Genomic DNA, 23,043 nt, shown 5'->3' with positions numbered 1-23,043 from the left:
TTGCATTTATGGAAGTTTATCTTTGTTTTTGCACTGTTCTATCATGTGAAAATTAAGAAGCAATTAAACTAAAGAACTCATCACTCATAAATGATTACTACGGTCACACACTGTGAAGACAAGAAGTTCAGCTGAAATTACACAGAGAACAACAATACCTAAGCATCTCTCTGGAGCCCCAAAAATGTGCTGTGGTTTTCCATTACTATCTAGAATCTATCTTTTCCCCTCCAATGAATAACCAGGTGGCTTTATTGTGCAGCTATCTATATAGGAGATGATTACTGCATAGCTGACTGAATTTGACCTTGATTTTCATCTTTGGCTAACTTCCACATGCACTTGAAAAAAAAAGTGCCATATGTCCATTGCTATCACCTTAAAAAATCAGTTTCTCTCTCCTTGGACTTATTAGCCAATTAAAATATAATTTGACCAAAAAGCATCTTGCATAGCATTTATAATCTGTTTAATAAAGTCTAACTGAAAGAGTTACGCAAAGCTCGAGGCAATGGGGCATTATGACATCAGCAAAAAGTGATGTATCAATTTTGAAAACTTTCCTTTGCACTGAGAATCTCCTTTGCATTTTACACCTTGTTGCAAACAAATTATTTTTCACAAAGAGAAAATCATCTTTCCGACCTATTTTAAGTCAGGAAATGAGAACTAACAATTATCTGGGGAAATGCAAATGGAATGTAGTTAACTCTTCATATGCATGGCATCAAAATCGGATTTTTTTTTAATTTGTTTTAAAAGGTTATCCTGAATGATGGTCATTTCAAAACAAAAGGCACTGACTTCAGAGCCAGGGCCAATCTGCATTCTTCTGCCCCCAAGAGGTAGAAGGGATGATATTCATTCCTAGTATTTGTTAAGCGCTATGTGCAGAGCACTGTACTAAGCGCTTGGAATGTACAATTCGACAACAGATAGAGACAATCCCTGCCCACTGACGGGCTTACAGTCTAATCATCACTTTTGAAGCACACTAATGTTCAATTATAGGGATGGTAGTTAAGCGGTTACTGTGTGTTGGTATTTTTAATAATGTTGGTATTTGTTAAGCGCTTACTATGTGCCGAGCACTGTTCTAAGCACTGGGGTAGACATAGGGGAATCAGGTTGTCCCACGTGGGGCTCACAGTTTTCATCCCCATTTTACAGATGAGGGAACTGAGGCACAGAGAAGTTAAGTGACTTGCCCACAGTCACACAGCCGACAAGTGGCAGAGCTGGGATTCGAACTCATGAGCCCTGACTCCAAAGCCCGTGCTCTTTCCACTGAGCCACGCTGCTTCTCCGCTGCTGTGTGCCAAGCACTGTCCTAAGCACTGGAGCAGATACTAGATAATCAGATGAGGCACAGCCCCTGTTCCACCTACCTATTCTGATGTCATCAGTCAATCGTATTTATTGAGTGCTTACCATGTGCAGACCATCGTACTAAACTCTTAGGAGAGTACAATATAATAGTAAACAGACACATTCTCTGCCCACAGAGAGTTTACAGTCTAGAGGGGGAGTCAGACAATAATATAAATACTTGTACTTTCCCAAGTACAGTGATCTGCACAGTAAACACCCAATAAACACCACTGATTTAAGGGGGATGGAGACAAGTTTAAAACTGAGGCATTCAGGGGTCCAACTCCTCTTCTGTGGAGACCTTGGGAATCTTCTGAGATCATTCAGGAGTCAGCTCCTGAAAGAGGGGCCCAAATATCTCAATAAACAAAGCACAACTGTGTTACTGAGTTAGGAGTTGTTGGACTATAGAGAGTTAAACAGGATTTTAAAAGGGGAGAATAATATATGGCCCTTAAAGAAGCTATTTCTGCTAAATGGTTTCTGGAGAACTCTGAGCCTGCTGGCCAAACCATAGAACTTTTCTCCAGGTAAGTCAATTGAATGAAAGAGTTTGTTTTATCTTCTTGAAGTCATAAAAACTAATTACCAGATGAGTACCAGGACTGGGAAGAAGAAGAAGAAAAGAAAAAGTTCTCCTGAAATCCTTCCCAGGGAAAATTCCAAAGAAGATACAGCACCTTCCCTTAGACTAGAAAAGACCTTGGGTTTGTTTCCAGGAATAGCTGATGAGAGCTTAACTCTCTGTTGTATAATACCATCTCTCACCAATGGATGAGATCATTATCCTCAGAAGTGAAAGAAAGTACAGCTAGGCTCCAGAGACCAATAAATGGGATATGCTCATCGGATTTTCCAAAATAGAGAAATATCTTTCACAGTGTTGTTTTCGAACACAATTACTACCTTTATATGGTCTGGTCAAAAATGGAAAGGGAGAAGGATAAATGACATTTTACGAAGGACTTTCAGTTGCCAAAGAGCATAGGCTGTTTTTAACAAAAATCCATTACAGTGTTCACTGTCTATGACTGTCTTTGAGTAAAAGAGCAGTTAGGGCAGAATCGTTTGCCCTTTCACTGAGAAATACCTTCACGTGTTTCCTAAAATCCTGTTCATTTTTCTGAGTTACATTAGTAAAATTTGAAAAGATGCTTAATGATGACTTGGAGGAGAGGAAGAGAGACTGTCAAATTGGCAGGCTGAGGTTGTGAAAACTGGGCATTAGTTTCTAAAGACTGCAAAGCTTTCCAAAACCTGAAGTAGTAACTTTTCAGAGGCAGCCATGATTTTCAAAAACATATTATGGCCGCTTTTCCTTTATTAAGGCAGGCTACAAACACAAAGATCTTGTTTCTGACCAATCCTTAAAATGACAAAGCAAGACAAAGCATTTAGAAGAGGATGAGTTGTATAAATTGAAATCTAGCTTCCAATGATATAGATCCAGTCATGGGGCATTTCCAGCCTTGCGATCGTTTGTGGAAACTATTTTTCTTCTGCACTGGTTTTATTCTGTTTGCCCTGGATGGGCTGGCTCTAGTCACACAATATCTTGTGCTCACCATGTCATTAGTGAGAGCATATCTGTGGGTGGAATCTCTTGCAGAGGAAATGTGTCTGACAATACCTTAATGCACCTTTTCTGGTCCCTCACCAACAGGGAAAAGTGCTGCTTAGACACCGATGTTTAAGAAGGGAAACGCAGAGAAGCAGCATGGCCAGTGGAGAGAGCAAGAGCCTGGGAGTCAGAAGAACTTTTCAGGTGATTAATACAGTGTTCTGCACACAGTAAGTGCTCAATAAATACGACTGAATGAATGAACCTAGGTTCTAATGCTGGCTCTGCCACTTGTCAGCTGTGTGACCTCAAGCAAGACACTTAGCTTCTCTGGGCCTCAGTGATCTATGTAAAATGGGGATTAAGACTGTGAGCCCCATGTGGGACAGGGACTGGGTCTAACCTAACTAGCTTGTATCTACCCCTCTGCTTAGAACAGTTCCTGGTGCACAGTAAATGGCTTAGTAAATACCACAAAAAAGTTATATCCCACCACAAGCAGGACATGCATATAAAATTGCTTCTGCTGAGTACCCTAGTATCTCCCTGCAGCAAACGTGCTTGAGATCTCTAAGACCAATGAAAATGTATTACAAAAGAAGTGTGGAGTATTCTGGAGATTCGCAACCGGTTGTTAAGCTGAAGCACTCCCACAGGCTGAAGAGCAAACATTTTATATTAAGGTTACTATAGTCCTTCATAGACTTCAGCAGGGGCAGTTAGTTTTAGGATAATCAGGCCCATGTGCAAAAACCAATGGCCCCACCTTTTGGGGGATCAACTGGTGGAAGGGTGTTTTAAGAACTACAAGAAAACTTGCATTATTGTTCAATATACTTATAGTTGGGCAGGAAATGTGTCTGACAATGTGTCATACTGTACTCTCCCAAGCATTTAGTACAGTTCTCGGCACATAGTAAATGCTCAATAAATACCACTGATTGATATAATCTATTAAATGAGTTCATTGAAAAATTAAATGTTAACTGCTTTTAAAAACAACAACTAATTCTCTTGAAAGAAGATGCTAAATGGGATAAATACAATTTTCTTTTTTATCTTGAATAAGCAATGCATCTGTTGGGAAACAAACTGGTCTTAACTATAATAATTATTATTATTGTCATGATATTTGTTAAGTCCTTACTATATGCCAAGCACTGTTAAGCACTGGGTTAGTTAATCAGGCTGGATAGTCTGTCCCACATTGGGTTCACAGTCTTCAGTAGGAGGAAGAACAGACATTAAGTCCCACTTTACAGATATGGAAACTGAGATGCAGAGACGTTAAATGACTTGTCCAAAGTCACACAGCAGAAAAAACCTAGAGCCGAGATGAGAGCCCAAGTCCTCTGACTGACTCCCAAGCCCGTGCTCTTTTCCCTAAGCCATGCTGCTCCTTAACAAGAACAGATCATCTGGACTAGACTCAAAGTTACTAGAATAGTGGTATCCCACTATCGTGATCAGTGCTGAGGTTCACTGACAAGAACATGTTGGGAGGGCAGTTTGTTCTCCTAGAACTCGTAATGGAGCACGTTCCTCATCCCAGCTGGCCACTTGCACAGGACCTGGGCCCCCTCCGCCTCATCCTGTCAGCCCTTTTTATTTAAAAACTTTCAATTGCACAGAATGGAAGAATCATTCATCAACGGTCTGAATTTAAAGCATGGCAAAGGCAGTCTGGAGAAGGGTTCTGTGGGTGGGTTAGACGGGAGATAGATCTTCTCCCAAACCATACTGAGGGAAGATTTAAGGAACGTCGACACATTTATGAGAGTTGAGGAAGAACTGGAGCCCAAGAGGGATTCCGCAGGACTTCTGGGTCGGAATGAGGATGAGAAAGAGATTCCATTTTAAAAAGGAGCACCTGTTGGAGAAAATGAGTGGAAGGTACTTCCAGACACCACAAAAAGACTTTCTTTCTTCTCCTTCTCAAAACGAGTGGCCATCTCTTCCTGTGAGGCCTCTTCGTCCTCCCTCTCTTCTTGAAGCCGCTTCATCCTTTCCATTAAAGCCTCGAGCTCGCTCAACGAATCCACAAACTGCAAGACAGGGTTTGGAAGTCAATTGCACCAGCAAACACATTATCCAGTCCTCTCAAAATAGAAAATGCCAGCTGATCCAAGCATTTCGAAAAGGGTGACATTCATGTTGAAATATTAAATGCAGAAATGAAAAACAGTAATGGGTTCAATATTAAGTATGAAAATGGAAAACAATAACACACGATTCAAAAAACAACCAAATGATCCGAGCACTGCCATTCTGTATTTCACTGTCTTCTGTATAAAAATCTGGTTGGCCAAGATTTCCCATTTTCCAAGATTAGTCTGGAGAAAGCCCAGGGCACCTTTTAGCATTACACAAATCTAACTGCTGCTGCATTTCCACAAAAGAGAACTACCACTATTTAAATAAATCTCCCAAGTGTTCCTCCCTTCTGAGCAGAGATTCAAACAACCTGTAACCACCAAAATGCACTTTCCAAAGTCGTAGTGTTTCATTCTATTGTGTCAACCTAAACCCACCCAATTTTTCAGATGACTTGGTTAACCGTCTTACACTTTGGTTTCATTACCTGGGTATTGTAGCTTAGGGGTGCTTCTCTGCCAAAGTGTATTTTTAGACTGTCGGCTCAATGTGAGCAATGAACCTGTCTGCAACCTCTGTTGTACTGAACTTTCCTAAGTGCTCAGCAGAGTGCTCTGCACACAGTATGCGCTCAAAAATGCCTAAATCTGTCTCCTAGATTTCAGACAACTGCAGGAGCTAGAAATCTCTTCCCATACGTTTTTAATGAAGGTCATAATGAAATCGAAGCAAGATACGGTATAGGATTTCTCAAGCCAAATATGGTCTAGAAAATACAAAAAATTCATCTTGGAACACTCACCCCAAAGTTGCTGCTTGTCAGGGATGCATTTTCAATGTTGTTGTCATTGGCAAGATCGCAGACACAGAAGTTGTTGACTGATATTAGCCTGAATCCATTAGACGTATCTGGATCTCTCTCTGGATTAATACCGCTACCAAAAACAAAGCTTGCCAAGGCATGATAATGTGCCAAAAGGACAACAGCATGCACTAGTTCAGGCAGAGACCAATTATTCTCTCCAGTTTTGACAAGTTTCTGAAAGGAGAAAATGGAGTAAATGAACAAGTCAAGTTACAAGGACTCATTTTTCCAAACAGGTTTGAACAGCCAACACCCTTCAGTAAGTTATGCCTTGAAGAAAAACTGAAAACCAAGGCACATTTCAGGCCCCAAAAGAGAACTTTTAAAAAATGGTTTGATCCAAAAACGATCTAATTTTCTTCCTCAAACTACACCCTGTCACCTTCGTAAAACTTGTTTTATTAATATCACCTTGCACTTACATAGCCTTTTTCTGCAGGACACTTTTTTGTATAACTCATCTAAAGTTACATAGACATAAATGCAAAATATATCAAAACTAAACCCAAATTAAATTTAAATAAAGAAACCATTGGGCAGACTATTCAGGTAAGAAAACTAAGCCAAAGAAATGGACTTGTACTGTAACTTTTAAGTAAGAACTCAGGGCTTTGTGTGATTGGGAGAATTTCCGAACATGAGGTCTTGAAGAGATATAATTTTTCTTCTCAAATTAGGAATGCCTGAAGTGATCCAAATAATATATCTAGGATTTCCAGTTAGATGTTGCATTACTGTTGGACATTTGCACAGAACTCCAAAAATCATTTTATATTTGCTTCTTCTGGTGAAGTCATAAGAGCAAAAAAGCCCTCAAACCAATCACTAGATGCTACCTTATGTGAATTGCTGATTATCGACAAAGTGTGTTATCTTAAAACAAAAATTGCTTCTCAAAGCTGTCCTCCACATTCCAATTCGACTTCTGTGATCGCCCACCAATACCAGAAGGCTCTAGGGATACTTTAATACGAAGCAGTGTGGTCTAGTGGAGAGAGCACAGGCCTGAGAGTCAGAATGACCTGGGTTCTAATTCTGGCTCCGATGCCCGTCTGCTGTGTGACCTTGGTTGAGTCACTTCACTTGTCTGTGCCTCAGTTAACTCATCTGTAAAAATGGGGATTAAGGCTGTGAGACCCTTTTGGGACATGGACCGTGTCTGGCACACAGTAAGCATTTAAAAAGTATTTTAGGAAAAAAAAAAGAGGAAAATGCTCTGGGTGAAAACCAATTCTTCTGGAAAAGGAGAGACTTTCTGCTGATTTAGACCAAGACTCAAGAATACCTGAATATGCTCTTTTGTGATTAGCCAGGGTCGGTGAGCAAGCAGCTTATTTATTTCATTGAGATTCTTCAGTCTCTGTGGGACATATTCCAAGCCATTCAACCACTCAGCAATCCCTCCAGTCTTCAGAAACTCATCAACATGCATGTTTATTAAGTAAGAACACTGATGTCTGGCTGCAGCCTAAAAGATAAAAAAAAAAAAAGAGTGGACAGATTGAAAAAAAATCTTCCTGTTTATTTCACTGCCTCCAGAGATTGAGCCTCTGGTGGAGATAAAGCCCAAGCTTCTGGTTACCTATTTCACCTGACAGCTCTCTCGTTTCCCAACAACTTTCCCCCCAAATCAATCAATGCTAAGCACAGAAAGCAACCTATTCCCCGCGGTGGTCAGATGGAAGCCTCAGATCAATTGGTGTGGAGACAATTGTTGGTGGGAGAGGGGAGCCCATGATAATGCTAGCTGCTTCATGCGCTGTGATAATGAATTGATATTGATACTGAATTGATGATTTGCTACCAACGCAAAATAACAATTGTCTTCTCTTATGTCGTCGAGTCATTTCCGACCAATAGCGACACCACGGACATCTCTCCCAGAACGCCCCACTCCCCATCTGCAATCATTCTGATAGTGTATCCCTACAGTTTTCTTAGTAAAAATACACAAGTGGTTTACCATCGCCGCCTTCCGCGCAATAAACTTGAGTATCCGCCCTCGACTCTCTCCCATGCCGCTGCTGCCCAGCACGGGTGAGTTTTGACTTGTAGCAGATTGCCTTCCACTCGCTAGCCAATATCCAAGCTAGGAATGGAATGGACAGGCCTCTGTTTGACTCTCCCTCCCATAGCCAAAACTGGTAGAGTCCTGGAAACTCTCCAGGTGCGACTCGGAGAGGGGAAAATAAAACTAACACTAGGCAATACCTCATTTCAGATGATGATATGTATGCAGTGTGAAGGATGGCTCTCCAAAAAAGCCCCAAGGAACCCGTCTGCTATTTTGGAATGGCCTGAATAAGTTATTAATGTTTAAGCAACAAAAAAGGAAATCGTGCCTTTTAGCTGCTGCAATTGGCACTAATCCAAAGGTATTTGAAACTGTGATTTTAAATGAAAAATTATTTAAACCAATGGAGTAGAAGTCCATTAACTCACAGATTTCTTCTATTTGCGCACACACAAGAAGGGGGCTGTGGTGTGTGTGTGGGGGTGGGTCCCTTAGTCTCTCACTTCTGATTGATCACAGTGCTTCAAGGGAGAACAGCAGTGAACCAGGAGTTGAAGCAGTTGATCAATAATGGCTGCAGCCTGATTATAAAGACCTTCTGGAGAATGAGACGGTTTCTTCTCCATTCCACAATGCTTTTGCATTGTGGGTGCAGCAGATATAGGCAGTGGTGGCCAGAACCTCCAGCTGGCCCTGAGGTCCAACTCTCCTGGAACTCCCTTTCCCCTCTCAAATCCTACCTTCTCTCTAGCTAGGTGGACGATGACAGGAGTTGGAAGCAGGTGACAAGGAGAGAAGGGGAGAAAGAAAGGAGAAAAATGGGACGAGGGAGACAGAGGGAAGAGGATGCGAGGAAGAGTCATGAGAGCAAGGGAGAGAGAGGGGACTGTCTAAAAGGGCTACATACCATGATAGCAATGTAGTGTCTGTAGGGCAAAGGAAGGGGACCATCCATGCGCAGCATGTAAAATTGACTGCGCAAGAAAGACTCCAGGTACTGAGTGTGTAAACTCATAACCTGAGTGATGTTGTCCAGGCGACCAGTCGTCGAGTATTCTTCTACAAGAAAGTTGGTACGTTCATCTGCCGTGTTTGCTTGGACAACCTTAAAGCAAAAAAAAAAAAAAAGGCAGGAATTGAAAAACAAATGAGCCCTTTATTACACATCTATAAATTTTAACCAACGAGGAACAATAAAATTATGCAGCTATAAGAGTAAATGAGCATGGACACCTTCAAACTACACAGTACAGTCTACATAGCCGTAAATACAGGAACACAAAAATGTAAAAGGCCTAGTCTTTTTTGGCAGAGTGGCACAATTTAACAATAAATGTCAATTTATTAGAAAACAATCACATTTATAACCACGAGGCTATAAAAAAGAGGCTTCCATCTTTACACACAGCAACACTGGGGACCCATTTATGTAGGGCCAGAAATGAGGAAGTGGATTATGGGAAAGGTTCGAGCAGTTTGCTGTTGACTATAAGCTCCTTCTGGGCAGGGTATCACGTCTATCAATTCAATTTGACTGCACTTTCCCAAGTGCTTAATACAGTGTTCTGCAACTAATAAGTGCTTTTTTAAAATGGTATTTGTTAAGCATTTTCTATGTGCCAGGCACTGTACTAAGCACTGGGATAGATACAAAGTTGTCAGATTGGACAGAGTCCTTGTCCTGCATGGGGCTCACAGTCTTAATCCCCATTTTACAGATGAGGTCACAGGCACAGAGAAGTGACGTGACTTTCCCAAGGTCACAGAGCAGAAAAGTGGCGGAGCCGGGATCCGGACTCAGGTCAGTCTAAATTCCAGACCCGTGCTCTATCTATTTCTATCCACTTTTCCTCATCTCCCACTCCCTTCTGCATTGGCTCTGACTTGCTCCCTTTACTCTTCCCTCAGCCTCCCAGCCCCACAGCACTTATGTACATATCTGTAATTTTATTTATTTGTACTGATGTCTGTCTTCCCCTCTAGACTGTGAGCTCTTTGTGGGCAGGGATTCTCACTGTTTATTGTTGCATTACACTTTCCTAAGCACTATTATAGTGCTCTGCACGCAGCAAGTGCTTAATAAATACGACTGAATGAGTTGGTAGAGTCAATCCCCAGAACTTACAGTCTTATAACTAATGTTTCAGGTATTTGTGTAAAAATAACCCAATAAGAGTTGAGTGGAAGATCTTACATAGCATCTTAAAAATTTAAACATTCCAACCATCTGGAAAGGGGAGTAGTTTACGGAATCCAAGCTTAATTTGAAAGGTCTCCTTTTAATTTTATTATACAACAGTCAAGCCTCCTGTGATCTTTTAAAGGCTCTCAAAGGCATATGGCAGAGGCAGCTTTTTTGGCACTGTCTATACAAGCACAGTGGTCTAAGTTCAAGGGTCACAGCTCAATGATCCAGAGATTTTATTTAATAATATTATTTTAAATGCAGGGCCTTCTGTCCCTGACTACCCTAGAAACAATGCACAAGATAAGCCCCCCTTCAAAGTTCCAAGAAAATGCAGTACTTTTGCAGTCAAGCAGAGAATGAGAATGATAAGGTCTCCATCCATTTAAGATCGCAGAGATTGTCTAGAAAGGTAGTTTGACCTCAGAAGGAGAAATGGATGGATTGTTGTGGAAAGGTTATAACGTTAGAGATGAGCTGCCCAAGTCTTAGATTCCTCAATAAGATGGGCTGGGCCATCAACAGGAGCCAGGAATCTGGACCCTTTGAAAGTCTCAAAAAGACTTCCATGACCCCAAAGCATTGTTACCTAACCCATTTAGAAAACAGCTTAAAGGAAAGCAGCATGGCCTAGTGGTTACAGACCGGGTCTGGGAGTCAGAGGACGTGAATTCTAATCCTGGCTCCACTACTTGTCTCCTGTGTGACCTCAGGCAAGTCACTTCACTTCTCTGTGTCCCAGTTACCTCAACTCTAAAACGGGGCTTAAGACTGTGAGCTGCATGTGGAGCAGATACTGTGTCCAACTGATTATCCTGTATCTCTTCCAGCGCTTAGAACAGGGGTTGGCACATAGAAAGCGCTTAATGAATAACCGTTTTAAAAAAAGTGTCGGGAAAGAAGAGAGTTATCTGGTACTGTGCGATACTTAAATATTCCTATTTGTTCTTTCTCTGCATTCCTGCTTCCTACATAGACTGAACGCCCAGTGTGAGACAGGGACTGTGTCTGACCTGATTCCCTTCTACCTACCTCAATGATTAAAACAGTGCCTGGCCCATAATAAGTACTTAACAAATGCAGTAATAATGATAAAAATAATGATGATAATTCTTCAGCACCTTTACTCTGGCTTGCACTTTAAAAAAGGACCCTCCCTTTGATATTTTACTCAGTTTAAAAGATGAGGATACACTTGTTTGGAAAATTCAAACTTAAAGCCATTCCCTTTCCATAACAAATACCATATCTGTTTCTTTTTGCTTTTCCCATTATTTTGGCAGAGAGGCTACTTAAGAAAATAAAAAGAGCAGAATTCTTTAACTACTGCATTTTGATTCCCAGCTCTCTCCTGAAAAATTAGCCATGAAATCTCCATTATGGTGTTTACATAATTTCTAACCCACCAGTACATCAGTACACATACCAAGTGTTATTATGGGTAGACAACTCACTCTTATAGCTATTGAGGGAAAACAATTTACAGAATTACTCTGTTTTCTTTACATGTGCTCCAGAATCTCAAGAAAAAAAAACAAAACCATATTTTTCACTTCAGTTTGAAATGCAGCCAGAATGTGGCATCTAATAATACAAATGTGTTGAACTGAGAAACCATTCACATTTCATTATTACCTTTGAACTCACCTCTTTTTCTGGAATAAAGGCACTTGGTCCTCTTGTCAAAGGCGGAGACACTCTGATTCTTTTTTCCTGTTTATAAAAATACAAAAACAATGTATCCTCATACGTTTTCATTGAAAGAGTTAACCTTATCTTGATGACTAATACTGAAGACCTTGATTTCTAGACCCCAGAGAAATTACATTTTTGCATATCTTTCTAGATATGGGGATGGAATAATTTATACAGTTCTACCAGAAGACACAAACACATTGCTGCTCATTGAGATGGGAAATGAATGATGTTTCAATAATCAGTGGTATTTATTGAGTGCTTACTGCACAGCACTGTTCTAAGCACTTGGGGGAGTACAATATAACAGTTGGGAGATACATTCCTTGCTCATCACGAGCTTACAGTCTAGAAGGAGGAGACAGACATTAATATAAGTAATTTACAGATATAAATGTGAAAAAAGGCAAAATATAAATGAAAAGATGAGCAGTGGATGAGAAGGGTCTATCTACAATTTCATCTGTGAAATTTTAGAGAAGACATCAAAATGTTGGGATTTATTACTAGAGATATGTCAAATGGGAATAATTCCAGCATCATTCTACATGTAGAAGAGGGGAGCCTAGGCGAATGATGCCATGCTCAAATTGTTTTCTTACCAATATTAGGAAGACATTAGAGATGGAAAACTCAGAGGGTACCTTGGGATTTAAGGTTTTAAATTAAGCCTAGGACCCTGACAAGAAAAAGGGAAAGAAGAAACCTAGAGAAAGCTGATTCAATTATCTATTTTTACAGCATCAATTACCATGACATTTAATTTATATCACATTCAGGAGAGATCAAAGGGTATCCAAAGTAAATGTTTGTTCCTCAAGAAGAGAGAATCAGACTTCAGCCTCAGTCCATATATTGATCACAAACAGAATTTTGTTGAAGCAGGGAATGGCAGTTTTCCCCACTTACTGGTTCCCCTATTAGGAGTACTTGAAAAGCACTGTGGCCCAGTGGTTACAGCCTAGGCCTGGAAGTTCAGCAGGACCTGTTTCTAATTCCAGCTCTGCCACTTGTCTGCTGTGTGACCTAGGGAGAACCATTTCACTTCTCTGGGCCTCAAACTGCCTCATCTGTAAAATGGGGATTAAGACTGTGAGCCCAATATGGGACAAGGACTGTGACCAAGCTGATTAGCTTGTATCTACCCTAGTGCATAATGAGCACTTAACAAATACCATTAAAAAATAAACAGGACATTGGGTATTTACAAGGAATAAATGCCGGCATCAGACTCTCCTCATACTCCAAGTCAGGGGTTGATGGAAAATAATTTTAAAGAGTTTTAAACATGACTATGCGGAGGGAGGGTCTGAGGTTAAGGAAAGGTTATATTCTAAAGTAATTTATGTGGTGTTCCCTTAACCAACGGGAGGTTGCCAGATAAAATATTACAGAAGTACATGTGATGAGAAATTGTCTTCAAAGCTTGAAAACTATGCAAGCAAAGCAACTACAGAACAACAGAAAAAAGTTGTAATTTTACTAGAAGGGAAAACAAAATCCCTAGCCCTATCAGCTCCTAGGCTGCTGCTCTCTCTCAATTTGTGGAATTCATTCAGCTCCTAGGCTGCTGCTCTCTCTCAATTTGTGGAATTCATCCCATGAGTTTCCCAGGGACAGCTATTTTAAAGACAAATTGAACGTCACTTTCTTGTAAAAGGTGACATTTATTTACTTCCGATAACAAGCTTGTAGATGACAAGTCCTTTGATTTTACTACTTAATATCCTTTCTTTATTATTTGTGGTTTAGCACTGCACTCTCTCTTCATAACCTGCTGAAATTCAGTGAAGGGCAGGATAAAAATTGTCCTGGAATTGGTCCTGTTCCCCTGATGGGGAATCCAGAGGCAGGAGCATTATTCCCTTCAGATCTAAGGGCCATTCTAACATTAGATAAATGGGGGCCCCTGGACATATGTCCCAGGGTGGAGTTGATGTCCCAGGTGAAGAAAGCAGGCCAGGAGTCAAGCATAACTGGCATGAGGACAACTAGTCAATTTGAGAAGCAGAGAAGCAGCATGGCTCAGTGGAAAGAGCACGGGCTTTGGAGTCAGAGGTCATGAGTTCGAATCCCAGCTCTGCCACTTGTCAGCCATGTGACTGTGGGCAAGTCACTTCACTTCTCTGTGCCTCAGTTCCCTCATCTGTAAAATGGGGATTAAGACTGTGAGCTCCACGTGGGACAACCTGATTCCCCTGTGTCTATCCCAGCGCTTAGAACAGTGCTCTGCACATAGTAAGTGCTTAACAAATACCAACATTATTATTATTATTATTGAGAGTTGCAATTGGCTTTTGTGGGTTCTTGTGAGTCTCAAGGTCGAGGGGCTTATAAGGAAGAGAATGTAAGATGGTGAACTGCCTTTCACCCTACCTCTTTCCTTCCCAGACTCAGAACTAGCTTTGGCTGACCTTAGGGATAGGATGCAACAGGTCAACTTGGGAGGAAAGTATTGTCAGATTTTTGTCCTTTTCTCTTCCTCCTGCTGGCCTTTCGGTCCCTCCTGTCTTCAGCCTCCAGAATTATTAAGCTATCACGTCTAGGCAGGGAATCTGTGTGTTATACTTTAGTAAGAATAATAATAATAACAACTGCAGTATTTCTTAAGAGCTTACTATGTGCCAGGCACTGTACTAAGCACTGGGATAGATATAAGATAATCAGGTTGGGCACTGCCCCTGTTCTACATGGCTCACAGTCTTAATCGACATTTTACAGATAAGGTAATGGAGGTTCAGAGAAGTTAAATGAAGTGCCCAAAGTCAAACAGCAGGCAGGTGTTGGAGCCAGGATTAGAGCCCAGGTCCTCTGACTCCCAGGCCCAAGCTCTTTCCATTAAGCCATGAAGCTGGGGTAAGAACCAGGTTCTTCTGACTCGCAGCATGCTCTATCTACTAGGCCATGCTGTTATTCCTATCCAGAAGTTAAATTTGGTGGTCTAGTCATTCTAGAACAGGCAGAAGTGAGGGTTGCCAGAAATCTAATCCCCTGCCCCTACTCCCACAATGTTAAATGAGCTTCCCTATGGGAGAGTCCCGGGGTGACTGAACCAGCTTGTCCAATCCATCAGGAGCCTGAATTTCTCTGCGCCTCAGTTAACTCAGGGGGCTCTGTTCTGGTCCAAGGCACCACGGGGACCCTAGCCCATCTCTGGCCCATAGAACCTAGAACAAAGAGATGGCTAAGGGCCCGGACCAGAAGCCGAGGGTTTGAACTTGGACTTCTTTCTTGGCCTTTCTGGATTCACCTTATAGGAGTCCACACCCTCCTCCCCGCCAATCCCTCGAGGCCTTGAGTCACTCCCCAGAACTGACTCCAGGGCCAAAATTGGACAGTGGAGAACTGCAACCTGATTTCTTTTGGTTGCTGGACTTCTCAGATTTAAGGTTCTGAAGTGCACCAAAGGCGATGAGGAGTCCTGGATTTCTTTTGTCCCCTAAAATAATGTGTTCTTTAGTTCATCAAGTTTCAATCTATCGATTACAGCTTTAGCATTTAAAACAGGCTAAATTCACTTCCTTCCAGGTCTGGGGACAATTAAACTGGCGAAGGCAGAGTAAGTTCCTCTCCTCTCCTCCCCCACCTTGCTACCCATATGAGCTTCCACTAAATTATTTATTTTGGACTGTGTATTTTTGGCTACTTCGCCATCTCACTTCTTCTTCCCCTTTTAAAAGAGCTACTTGAATACAAAGTAACCTTTTCATCTTCCCACAAGTTTTAACCCCCAAACACTAATACCAGATTATTTCAAATGAAATTTGCTTTTGTAATCCAAAATCCTGTAAACTCCAAGCCCCCAAAACACTGAAATGCCTCACATTAATCAAACTCCCTCAAACTTTATGGTGCTTCACAGAATTATTCACTTGTCACCTTATTTAAGTATGTAAAACAACATAGTCTTTAATCTCTCTCTTTTGATAACGGCTAGAAAATATATGAATTTTACACACTCATCTTCAAGCCACATACAGCACTGGGTCCAGATTCTAGTAAAAAAGTTATAGGAGAGGCATAACTGTTGATTTCTCACTAGATTGAAAGTTCCTTGAGAGCAAAGACTCTCACTTGGACTGTACTCTCCCAACTGCCTCTAAACCGTAAGCTCGTTGGGTTTGGGGTATGCATCTGTTAAACTGTACCCTCCCAAGCGTTCAGTACAGTGCTCTGCACATGGTGTGCGCTCAGAAAATACGATTGACTGACTGCCTAGTTTAGTGCCTCACACACAGTAGGCTTTTGATAAGCCCTCCTGAAATGAATAGTTAGAGACAATTTAACTGAAATTACTCTGCCAGAGGAATACAGTAGTCCTTCTCAACTACATATTAGGATAATTCATAGGCAGGGAGATTTGGGTTTCCATAAAGCTAAATTATAATGAACCTCCATTAAGGAATTTTAATGAAAACTTAAGCAATTCTTAAACATGCCATAAAATGTCACTTCATAAAAAGTCGTTGCTTTACATCACTGCCAATACATTTAAAACCTTAGAATGATAAAAGGCAAAAGAAAGGCCTATTTTGAATTCATTCATTTTTAGGAGAAGACGGAAAGGCAAACAATTACATCTAAAACTTAAATTCCTTTTTAAAAAAATCAATGAACATAGCTGAACATCAAATCTACCAATGAACTGCAAGGAAATGGGATTGAATATGTGAATAATAATAATAATGATGGTATTTGTTAAGTGCTTACTATGTGCCAAACACTTCTAATGCTGGGAGTAACTAACTAGCCTGGTGAGGTGGCAAGAACTCTCTGAGTTAGAAGCAGTTAGAAAATATAAATCTCTCTCCACAATCCCACTTAAACTGTGAACCCACGTGGGACAGGGCTGTGCGTCTGCTATGACTGTAAAGTATCTACCCCAGTTCTCAGCACAAAGTGCACACTTAAATACCACCATTTTACTAGTATTAATTTACACAGCCTGACGCTGGAATTTTCCCAATTCCTCCACCGATAAGTGTTAGGAGCTCCCTTAATGGATAAATATTCAAAAATGTCTTTATATTTTTCAAATGCAAACGACAGGGGCTGAAATGACCTTTTTGAAATGTACCTCGTGAGATTACAGCTGTTCAGGGAAAACAAAATGGCTGTAGAGCCAGGACAAATTAAACTTGGAAAATTGCTAATTTTGACGCTTTAACAACTGAAGTAACTTAATGGATCACTTTATATTAATAAAATCTCAGCAGAGGCTTCAGACACCATTTGGAAGTTAACAACTTCTCAAATTATGGGCCTTAACTAGAAAGCAGTGTGTTAGTTGGCCCTCAAAGGGTTCCTACTATGAAGAAATAATTGCTGTGTTTGAAGCTGTTAAATACTTGACTTTTATTGAGTACTTTACATTTAAGGTTTACTCATCCTTTATTTTCATAGGAAAATATGAAAATATTCTGCTTCCACCCCCAAACCTCTCCTCAACAAATCAGGTTTCAGGACTGAAATTAATTTCTCTGATTGCCAGGGACTTTAAAATGGGGCATAAAAGGTTACCACCTTTTTTTTTTTAAAGTATTTGCTAAAGGTTTACTATGTTCCAGGGACTGTACTAAGCTCTGGGGTGGATACAAAATAATCAGGTTGGACACACTCCATGTCTCATATGGGGCTCGATCTTAATCCCCATTTTACAGATGAGGCAACTGAGGCAAAGAGAAGTGAGGTGACTTGTCCAATGTCACACACAACAAATGTCTGGTGGAGCTGGGATTACAACCCAGCTCCTCTGACTCTCAGGCCTGTGCTCTTTCCATTAAGCTACACTGCGTCTCCTAGGTTCAAGTCAGAAACTGTAGGGGTGTAGGACTTTGGTTCATGTGAGTTGAGCTGGGGGGTAAGGAGGAGAGGAGGAAGAACACTATTGATATTTTATAAGTGGGATGGGGACTGTGTCCAACCTGATCAATTTATACCTACTCCAGTGCTCTGAAAACTGCTTGACACAGAGTAAGCGCCTTACAAATACAATAATATTATACTTTACGCTGTAACACTATAAACTGCACCAGATCGTGGTTGAGGGGAGAGTCTGGGAGCTGTTCCCCTAGCATGGAATTCCCTCACTCCCACCATCTGATAGCACCACCCACTACCACCACCACCTCCTCTTCTGGCTAGTCTTCCCAGATGGATTCCCAGCATCCCAACTCCTAAAAACCCAACAACCAGCTCTATAATGATAACAATAATAATAATAATGATGATGGTATTTGTTAAGCGGTTACTATGTGCCAGGCACTGTTCTAAGAGCTGAGGTAGATACAAGGTAATCAGGTTGTCTCACGTGGGGCTCAAGGTCTTAATTCCCATTTTACAGATGAGTTATCTGAGGCACAGAGATGTGACTTGCCCAAAGTCATGCAGCTGATAACCTCTGACTCCCAAGCCTGTGCTCTTTCCACTAAGCCACGCTGCTTCTCTATCACCTACTTCCCTACTTACACCCATCCTCAGCACTTACAGATAGACATTTATTCAACTATTTGAATGATTGTTTTATGGTATTTATTAAGTGCTTACTATGTGCCAGGACACTGTACTAAGTGCTGGGATTATTTTGTAAATGCTTTTAGATTTGTCTTCTCCATTAGAGTATAAGTTTCTTATGGGCAGGGAAATGTACCATTCGGTTGTCTGCACCTCCCAAGCACTCATTACAGGGCACTAACCTATCTACCAAATCTGTTATATTGCATTCTCCTAAGTGCTTAGTACCGTGTTTGATACGGAGAAAGTGCCCAATAAATATGACGGATTGATTACACTGAACTCACTGAACACTCAATAAATACTATTACTACTATCACTGTCACTACCACTGCATACGCAAGTTGTATACTATGCATGCATGAACGATACATTTGGAAGATCAGAGACAAGTCAGCAATGAAAGATATTTAAAATAACTATAGACACCTTTCAGGAGACATTTTCATCATCTGCTTTCTACTGTGAAACTGGGAGACTGCTTATAAAACTGATTTTGAGATCTCTAAAGAACAGCTAGAGGATCAGAGCTGTGTTTTGGTGCATTTTTATTCACAATGAGCGAAGAAACTACTGAATTTAAAGATTCTTCTCAACGAGATTGTACTGCAACTAGCTACATCATCGGGGGAGGTAGCGTAAGAAGCAGCACGGTCTAGTGGAAAGAGCAGAGGCCTGGGGTTCTGAGGACCTGGGTTCTAATTCCACCTTTGCCACACATCTGCTGTGTGACTCTGGGCAAATCACTTCATTTCTCTGTCCCTCAGTTACTTCATCTGTAAAATAGATTGTGAGCCCCAAGGGGGTCATGGACTGTGTCCAACCTGATTATCTTGTATCTTCCCCAGTGCTTAAGTACAGTGCCTGGTACATAATAAGTGCTTAACAAATATCTTTAAGAAAAAAAAGATTAAGGCATGGAAGAAAACATAATACCTTTTTTGACCTCTCACTGTTATGATGAGTTGAGGGGGAATTGAAAATGGTATCAGGGAGTGCAAATAAATTCTGTAACACAGCAAAAGATGATCTTTTAGAGGGCCCCATATCTTCTAACACTCATCTACGGATAAAATTCCATTACCAGGAATGTTAACTTCAAATATCAAGGGTGGCTATATATACACATATGTATTACATAGCCGGATCCCCACAAAATATAGAAGCATATAAATAAACTCCACAACGTAGAGGGCAGGCAGGAGAGATCATGATTGAGTGGCTGTCACAGGAAAATGCTACTGCTACCGTTACATTAAATATTTTTAGTGTCATGGGGCAGAGCGCTCTCTTTCAAAGACAGCCTCTCTGGAACATGCATTCCTAGAAAGCACAATGATCTAATACAAGTTGAATTTGCACCATGATCCCAAAAGATTTAAGAATGAGTTTTCCCTTTGTGTCCAACCGTTTTCTATAACCTAGCTACTTGCTGCAGAAAAGGTAAACATGGTTTGTACGTTTAAAGCCCAGGCAGCTTTGGCTATGCACAGAGACTGCAGGATGACAAAAACCGAACCCAAAAAATCGGAGTGCTTACTGGGTGCAGAGCAGTATACTACGTGCTTGGAAGAGTACACTATAACAGAGTGGTAGCCATTTAAGAAAAGTGGAAAGAGCACAGGCCTGATGTCTGATCACTCAGTGTCTCTGTGCTTCACTTTCCTCATCTGTAAAATGGAGATTATCCGACCTCCCTCGTACTTAAACCGTGATTCCACGTGGGGTGGGGACTTTAGCCAACTTGATTATCTACTCCAAGGTTAGTAACAGTGCTTGGTAACTAGTAAGCGCTTAACAAATGCCACAGTTATTATTGCAATTATTATTACAGAACTTTACTGGGGAGCCTCTTTGAAACCATCAAGGAGTTACACGTAACTAATGTGCAAACAAAAGCATTGAGACTTTAGTCAGAAAGAAAAAGACCTGCCTGCAATTACCTGGAATTTACTGGCCTGAAAGGCCTTTTAAAAAATCATGTTTTCATATACTCTACATTGACACTAATGCCTTTGGGCAGGATCATTCTTTCATAAAAATGAACAGAATGCAAGGGAACAGAGGTACAATTTACAACATGTTTTACAATTTTAAGGCCCTAACACTGCTTCGTCTTAACCAATTCAGGCCATTGCCTAGCAATATCAATATTTATAGAACCTACTGTGAGTTTGAATATATTGTTATGTGAGAAAGCCTCATCTTCCACTTTTTGAAAATCTTGTCTCCACTGGATTAAGGACAAGGGAAATTGGACGGATGGAAGATAAAATTGCCTTGAGAGAAAGTGACGGTTGACAAAAATCATAATATTGTCAAATAATTGGTTGGCAGCAGCCAGTCTGGTTGATTGGTGGAGCAACTTAATAAAATCTGCTTTGAATGCAGTTAGCCTGATGTATGGAAGGAAATTACAGTTTTGAATAAAGCTCGACTGTGTTCAGACCTGAATTCTTGGAATGAAAAAAAAACCAGTTTACATAATATTATTTTATGGGAAAATTAAAAGGCTTGATGGTGCATGAGTTTACCAGATGAACGATGACCATGACAGAGGGTTAACTGTTTCGGAGTTAGGACACGCAGAAGATGTTTGTTGGCTAGTGATTTGAAAAGCAGGTTCTAAGTGTTTGGCTCCTAGAAAAGGAGCATATGAAGACCCAGTAGAAGTATTCACAGAGAATTAGGAAGGCTTGGGGTTTAATACTTAACATCTGCAAGCAGGGAAGGTGTCCACCAATTCTGTTACATTGTACTCTTCCAAGAATTTAGTAATACCGACATTATTATTATTATTGTTACAGTGCTTTGCACACAGTAAGCACAATAAATACCACTGATTTACTATGGAGTGGAAATCCCTTGAAATCTACATGTCCCGGTTTCCCCCTCTAATAAAATATGAATTAGGACCCTCCATGAAGTGTGAAAAAAAGACAACTGGGCACACACTAAGAACATATTCAATCAACACCATTCTTAGGGATTTACCGGGAGCAGAACACTGTATGAAGTTTTTTGTTGTTGTTTTTTTGTTTTGTTTTTATGGTATTTGTTAAGCACTTCAAATTGCTGAGCACTGTTCTGAGAGCTGGGTAGATAAAGCTTCTCAGGTTGGACATAGTCCATGTCCCACATGGGGCTCACAGTTTTAATCCCCATTTTCATATGAGGCAATGGAGGCAAAGAAAAGTGAAGTGACTTGCCCAAGGTCATACAGAAAACAAGTGGCAGAGCTGGGATTAGAACCCAAGATCTTCTGACTCCCAGGCCTGTGCTCTATCCTCTAAGCCATCCTGCTTCCCAGTGCTTGGGAAATTCAATGGGAGATTGAATACACAATCCATGCCCTGGGGAAAGTTACCATCCAAATCAATCAATCAAGCAATGGTATTTACTGGGCGCTTACTACATGCAAAGCAATGTACTAAGCACTTGGGAGAGTACAACAGACTGAGCACCACATATGACAAGGGACTATGTCCAACCTAATTAACATGTACCTACCCCGACACTTAGAACAATCTTTGACACTTAGTAAGCACTTAATACCATAAAAATAAATACAACAATTAGCAGACACATTCCCTACCCATAACAAACTTAGAGTGTAGAGGGGTAGATAGGCATTAATATAAACAAGTTATTTATAATATGGAATTTAATCTAAAGGGGCAGGCAGTCACACACAATAATTTCTAGATAGACAAGTCCTTAAATAGTAATTAGTAAATCCCGCAGTCAACATCAAATCCCCCCACTGAAAAACATCACTAGAAAATGGGACTTCTACAAAAGAATGCAAACCAGAACTGCTCCAAACTATTAAACTTCCATTATTATACCATCAATCACATGGACAGTTAATGCTCAGAAGACTTCTTCCCTTCACCACTTTTTTTATGATATTTGTTAAGCGCTTACTATGTGTCAAGCATTGTTCTAAAAGCTGAGGTAGATACAAGTTAATCAAGTTGGACACAATCCCTGCCCCACAATGAGCTCTTGATTTTCATCACACATTCATGTCATCTGCTTGAGATGAGAAAAAAACACCCAATGACCCAGCATCACCAAATTACTCCAAAACAAACCCTACAAAACACAAAGCGAAACCATTTGTCATCAAAAATGTGAATTCAGCCTACAGGATGAACCTTTCTGGATTTGATTTTCTATTAAAATTGAAGGCACCCTTAAAGATCAATCCTATTGCAAGAAGACAACTCAAAGGTCTTTAAACCCCACACTATGAGAAGGGAGTTGGTGAGAAGCACATAAATCCCAAATCTTGGGAATCGGTAGTAGGCCACTAATTTTAACGTTGTTGTAAACATATGCTCCAAACACACCTCTCAATCTTTTTAATTACGTGCCTCTGCAGACTAAATCTCAGCCATTTGTAAAAAAAGAGGCACTAGAGTTAACCTCAGATTTAAATGCCATTGCTTGGTAATAGAGCTAATATCTGTGCTTTCCTCTTTGACAATCGAAAGTCAAAGACATCCAAGTGAAAAGGAATTGCTATAAAACTTTCCAACAAGGCTCAAGACAGTAGATCAGTTGGAGAAGCAGCGTGGCCTAAATGGAAAAATCAGGGTCCTGAAAGTCAGAGGACCTGGGTTCTAATCCTGACTCTGCCAGTTGCTTACTAAGTGAGTTTGGGCAAGTCACTTTTCTGTATCATTCATTCATTCATTCAATAGTATTTATTGAGTGCTGATTATGTGCAGAGCACTGTA

The 23,043-nt window shown here is 40.7% G+C and overlaps 1 protein-coding gene and 1 non-coding gene across 3 annotated transcripts in view; both read right to left on the bottom strand.

Moving 5' to 3' along the window:
- Positions 1-23,043, bottom strand: part of SESN3 (sestrin 3) — a 70,382-nt gene that overhangs the window by 18,693 nt on the left and 28,646 nt on the right. For both annotated transcript variants that reach the window (XM_029047940.2, XM_029047941.2), the window contains exons 2-6: positions 11,738-11,803; positions 8,813-9,010; positions 7,177-7,359; positions 5,829-6,065; positions 4,803-4,977 (exon numbers count right to left, since the gene is read on the bottom strand). In XM_029047940.2, coding sequence (XP_028903773.1) covers positions 4,803-4,977; positions 5,829-6,065; positions 7,177-7,359; positions 8,813-9,010; positions 11,738-11,803 — 859 coding nt within the window. The remainder of the gene's footprint in view (positions 1-4,802; positions 4,978-5,828; positions 6,066-7,176; positions 7,360-8,812; positions 9,011-11,737; positions 11,804-23,043) is intronic.
- Positions 7,939-8,076, bottom strand: LOC114805965. The gene has a single exon (XR_003754096.1). It is a non-coding gene; the product is annotated as a small nucleolar RNA SNORA7 (small nucleolar RNA).

This window comes from Ornithorhynchus anatinus, chromosome 20 (assembly GCF_004115215.2).
Source record: "Ornithorhynchus anatinus isolate Pmale09 chromosome 20, mOrnAna1.pri.v4, whole genome shotgun sequence".
NCBI lineage: Eukaryota > Metazoa > Chordata > Mammalia > Monotremata > Ornithorhynchidae > Ornithorhynchus > Ornithorhynchus anatinus.
Note: the sequence above shows the minus strand (reverse complement) of the source record. Positions and strands in the feature narration are given on the sequence as shown.